Genomic DNA, 6,138 nt, shown 5'->3' on the forward strand with positions numbered 1-6,138 from the left:
GCCTATCACCCGCAAACAAATGGTCAAAGCGAGACGACCATTCAAACTCTAGAAGATATGTTGCGGGCATGTGCTATCGATTTTGCAGGGTCATGAGAAAGCCATATTCCATTGATAGAATTTTCCTATAACAATAGCTATCATGCTAGCATTCAAGTCGCACCATATGAAGCTTTGTATGGGAGAAGTTGTCGAACGCAATTATGTTGGAATGAGGTAGGTGAATGACAATTGGCTGGCCCTGAAATAGTTCAGCAGACTACGGACAAAATAAAATAGATAAGGGAAAGGTTAAAGGTGGCACAAGATAGACATAAAAGCTACACCGATAAAAGACGAAAGCCGATAGAATTTCAAGTTCGGGACAAAGTTATGCTTAAGATTTCACCGTGGAAATGCGTAGTTCGTTTTGGAAAGCGAGGGAAGCTAAGTCCTCGTTATATTGGTCCGTACATGATAACTAAAAGTGTAGGTGAGGTTGCCTATAAGTTGGAACTACCTGAAGAACTTCAAGGCATCCATAACACGTTTCACGTATCTAATTTAAGAAAGTGTTTGGCGGATGAGAGCACCGAGGTAACTCTTAAGGATATAAAGGTGGACAAAATACTAAGTTATATTGAACAACCAGAGGCAATTACCGATAGAAAAGTGAGGAAGCTAAGAAACAAAGAAATTTCTCTCGTGAAAGTCCAACGGAAACATCATACGGGGCCAGAAGCAACTTTGGAACCCGAGAAAAATATGAGGTTGAAATACCCTCATTTATATGCATGAGGCAAATTTCGAGGACGAAATTTTGTTAAGGAGGAGAGTTTGTAATAAAAAAACAAAGAGGTGCATCCTTAATTTCCCTTCACATCAAAAGTCATAACTTCCCCCTTCAATTAATAAATATGGCCTCCTCATATGATTTTAACCGACGTTGGCCTAGTATAAAACCCATAGGAGTTGTGGTAAGGTAATGGGATAGGGATCTATTGTGTGAGCAAAGGCAACAGTGAACATCGAAAGAAAAGTTGATAGTGCTTTACATTGCAACTAGTTTGACATAAAAAAAATGGTTGCACATTTTATTTACAATTTTATGCAAGCTCGCTTGGAATTTTCTTGATATATTTGAGTATCATGTATGCGTAAAACGTGCCTTATTTAATAAATATGTTGTGTGGCAATGGGGGTGTACTATGTTATGATTCCATAAAGACGAGCATGCTTTGTGAGCTTGTCTAAGCCGTAAGTCCGGATACGCTGTGTGAGTTCGCCAGGTATTACTGTGTGGGGTAGTCATCCCCCATAATGCCACTAGTTTTGTGACGTATGTTGTTTAAACCGTATGCATGATAAATTATGACGTTTGTGAAATCTATTTTTTTATGTTGTGTATGCATTAAAACAGTTAATTCACTGGGCCCTTGGCTCACGCAACTCCTTTCAAAAACAATTATGCAACCAGGTCCTCTCACACACGGGAATAGTAGCAAAGGAAAGAAGAAAGAAAGTTTAAAACCGGCTATCGCGGAATAAAAGCTTGGCGTGGAGACTATCCGGGACTTGATATGAATATACAAATGTTCCTTAAGTTTTATTAGTTAAAAAAATACTTCCGTTGCATTGAACTATTTAGATTTTATGACTTATTTATACATGGACGTTTATTATATTAAGGGAAAAAATTAAGTCTTTGCAGGCATATTTACTTAACAAAATATATGTATAAAAAACTTATATAATAAAAAATTGTACTTTTAAAAGAGGATACAATTCATAATGAAGTAGATACAAAATTATCAACGATGATATCATGGATAACAAACATATATCAGGTATGGTTATCAGCAACTCATATATAAAAAAATGTACATTCATGTAAAGATGCTTACTTGGATTGCAATAACAATTGATGAAAACAAACATTACAATCGTTTAGCAATGCTTAATAGCGGCAATGACGTTTTTAATTTATAAACATTCGTGTTGATAACGTGTTATAAAAAAAACAAAATAAAACAACAGTAAATAAAAAGAATGGATTTTTAATTATCATTAATTATAATCTTTTTAAATAAAGATGAGTTTACAATACAAAAAAACATTCATTATAATATTTAAAAAACATTCTTTTAGTCACTTAATTTTATTGTAACACAAACTTTTTTCAAAAATAATCCATAATAACTTTGCATAAAATAGTTTTATTATGGAAAAATTATATTTCCGATATTGATACAAAAATGGTAATTAACTCCTTGATCAATTTATGGACATAGAAAAGATCAATGGATTTCATCCACACATTTGAATAGATATTATCCAGATTAATCAATCATACTACGTCCACAAATTTACGGTATATTTATGTGGGAAGAATAAACAATGCAATTTTTTTTGAAAAATAATATTTTCTCTTTCACTAGTTAGATGCATAGAGATAGGAGTTTTTGTAACACTCCTTTTTTTATATTGTATATAAACATGTATTTCATAAATTAAGAAATATAACAATACATTTTTGGTCCAAACAGTCAATAAATTATAATAGAGAATTTACTATCCAAAAATTCCAAAATGATATTCTTGTACATCACATGTATACACAACATATATTTCCAAAATCCATCAGATAACAAGCTGATTTTCATACACCAGTTATGCACATTAGAAAAATGATCACATTTTCCCCTTCCTCTTTTTCGTAGACACAGCTGGACCTGCAATGCATATTTTTAAAACACTAAATGAGGGTTAGATCATGAGGTCTAATGAGAGAACCTCTTATTTGCAATTAGAAGGTGAACATCAACAAAACCTATCATGAAAATATCATTTAAACATCCAACAACTTTATAAATTATAACTGCAGTAATACCACAAACTGCAAGTTATAAAAGCGTTCTTACTACATAAGAAACATAGCCACTCAGGTTCTCTTGGACATTCGGAACACAACTCTTAAAGCTCTTAAATCTCATCAGACTAAAGCTTACAATTCAACCTCCAAATCATTCAAAGAAATACCAATCACTAGAGTTCTTGGTTATTAATAAAAGCTTTTAAGATAAGAACAGTTTTAAACTCAAATGAAAACTAAATTGAATAATAACCAAAGACCCTCTGGGTTTTATTTCAAATCTATACTCTTTTGAACAACCAAAACATGATATCTGATATCTCAAAATCATTGGAAACACGAGCAATTAATGTCTCCGGCTATAAGCCACTTTCCCCTTCTCAATAACATCATTGTTAACATTTCAATAAGAGCAATATTTCCAAGTCTTTATATCACAAAGAAATGTTGACTCAAAATTATCATATCTTATGGATGTGACAACAAGAGCTATAAGATAACCAGATCTCACAAATGTCAGCCTTATCCAAGGTACACTTCTCCTTGATATGCCACCCTTATCCCATAATACTCCTCTAATTGATATGTCACCCGTATCCCATTGTACACCCCATCTTGATATGCCACCCTTATATCCTCATTAAATCTGCAGTTTCAGCCAATAATGGCCTAAAAACAGTTTCATATAAGAAAATATATCTCAAGAACTTTCTCAGTTCTTAAACCCACTTTCAATATTATTTCAATCTATTTTAAAAACATTTATCCATCTCAACATTTTTGAAAAAAACAACACCTCCTTTCTCAATTTATAAACAACATCTTAAAGATATATAAAAACAACATTTGTCCTCATCGGACACCACTTGGCCGGATACCCTTCATCGGACAACACTCACCTGATGACTGCCCTTCATCGGATAGGACTTGGGCGATAAACTACCCTTGATGGGCCAACACTCTAACCAGATAACACTTTGAATAATAAAACATCATCACTGGTCAATACTCTGACCGGTAACTACCTTCACCGATCAACAATATGTCCGATAACAACCTTACCGGTCAACACTTGAATATAAATAAACAAATAGGACAATGCTTTGTCTGATGAGCATCCTCACCAGACAAGGCGTTGGGTGATGAACACCCAATTCGGTCAACCCTTGAAACCCCAAACACTTAATCCGTTCAACATTTGGCGATAAGGTGCCGAATCCGGACAACCCTTGCCCGATAAAGGTCTTCACCGGAAAACACTTCGTCCAGTAAAAATCCTCACCGGACTATACATAAGAACATAAACTTTCTCACCGGTCAGGGCATGACTGATAAGGGTTTCTCATCGGACAACACAGTGTCCGATAAAAACCCTTCATCGGACTATGCATTTGAACTTAAGAAATATACAACATACGTTCAACAGTTCATAATCCTAAAACCCATTATTATTTAACAGCAGTTATAAATTCAGTATCAAAACTGCTGTAAAAATCACCTTATGAAAATTGAAGATGAATTCAACAAAGAAACTTGAAGATGAAATCACACAAAAACTAGCTTCAATCTTTGATCACAACTTCAACTTTTGCAAAACACCCAGAGACTCGTTTTTTTTTCCAAGCTTTCGAAAAATGGCAACTAAAGTTGCTTTCCAAAATTTCCTACTTTAAATACTCTTTCTAAACAAGCGATGGAAGATAACTATTAAAAATCCTCCCCCTTCACACACCACATGCACATACATGCATATCTCCACACACACACACACACACACATATATATATATATATATCACTCACATATTCATGCATATATGTACCTACACACATATATACAAACCCATGCATGGTTATGCAAATGCACATATACACAAATACAATCATTATGGATTAATATAAACCATTAATCACAAAATCAAATAATTACCTCAGATGTATAACCAGAACTCGTTTATCAAACTATTCACCCCTCAAAAGAAATTCGTCATGTAATTCAATTAATTGAACAACCACGGATACTCGGCTTTCATCTTTGATTCCAATTCCCAGGTTGCCTCTAAACCCTTATGGAAATGTCACCGAACTTTCACAAGATTGATCTCTTTGTTTCATAACACTTTGTTTTTCGATCAGTGACAATTGTAGGTGTTTTCGCAAAGTTCAGTTTGCTATCCAGATTTACCTCCGGTAACAGTATTGTCAGACTCGGATTTGCCAAACACTTTTGCAAATTAGAAACATGGAAAGTGTTATGAAGCTGAGTTCCTCTGGTAGCTCTAACTGATGAACAACCAATCTGACCCATTTGCAAATCCTGAATGGCCCAATATACCTCAGACTGAGCTTACCTCTCTTTCCAAATTTGAAAGCACCCTTCCACGGAGAGACTTTCAATATCACGAAATCTCCTGTTAGAAATTCGATCGATTTACGATGTTTATTGACAAAACTCTTATGTCGGTCCTGAGCTATTTAAATTCGTTCACGAATTAGTTCAATCTTTTCAGAAGTTACCTGAACAATCTCTGGACCTATTAACTCTCTCTGATCCACTTCATTCGAACACAACAACGTTCTACACTTTCGGCTATACAAAACTTCATAAAGTGCCACCTGGATGCTAGAATGATGACTGTTGTTACACGCAAAATCAATCAAAGGTAGATAACCTTCCCATGATCCCTTGAATTCAATAATAGAGGTTCTTAACATATCTTTGAGACTCTGGATTGTTCTTTCAATATGCACATCCATCTTAGGATGATATGTCGTACTCAATCTGATTTGGGATCCCATAGCTCTTTGAACTCTCTTGCAGAATTTAGAGGTAAACCGACTACCTCGATCTGAGATGGTGGATAATGGATCACCGTGTCGAGTTACAATCTTTTCAATGTAAATATTTGCCAACTTTTCTAAGGAATAATTCTCTTTAATCGGTAGAAAGTGCACAGATTTAGACAAACAGTCTACAATCACCCATATAGCATCATATCTCTTTGGAGTTCGAGGTAGCTTTGTTAGGACTGAAAGTTAGTGTAATATTGTATTCGTCTTGAATGTTTATTTTGTCTATAATTGTATAAAGTCATCGTGTTTGACTTTTCTTATAGAAGTTTGACTTTGACCATTTGTGCAATGTTTGACCCTATAAATAGGGTGTTAGTCTTGTAATTGTAAGTAGAGAGCTTCATTTGTAAAATTCAGTATACGTAATAGATGAGATTGACCAAGTTTTAAAGATTGACTTTTTCTCTCTATCTCTCTCAAGATCTTAATGTTCAT

At 34.4% G+C, this 6,138-nt stretch overlaps 1 protein-coding gene across 1 annotated transcript; it reads left to right on the forward strand.

The window, feature by feature from the left end:
* The first annotated feature begins 372 nt into the window (after nucleotides 1-372).
* On the forward strand, nucleotides 373-777 carry LOC112523763. The gene has a single exon (XM_025133442.1). The coding sequence runs from the start codon at nucleotides 373-375 to the stop codon at nucleotides 775-777; it is 405 nt and encodes a 134-aa protein (XP_024989210.1).
* The last annotated feature ends 5,361 nt before the right edge of the window (nucleotides 778-6,138 follow it).

The sequence above is a fragment of the Cynara cardunculus genome (genome assembly GCF_001531365.2).
Source record: "Cynara cardunculus var. scolymus isolate 2C chromosome LG 12, CcrdV1, whole genome shotgun sequence".
Taxonomy (NCBI): domain Eukaryota; kingdom Viridiplantae; phylum Streptophyta; class Magnoliopsida; order Asterales; family Asteraceae; genus Cynara; species Cynara cardunculus.

Bases quoted from the DNA above. Each gene is read 5' to 3' on its own strand.
- LOC112523763 (XM_025133442.1), top strand. From the start codon at position 373: ATGCTTAAGATTTCACCGTGGAAATGCGTAGTTCGTTTTGGAAAGCGA.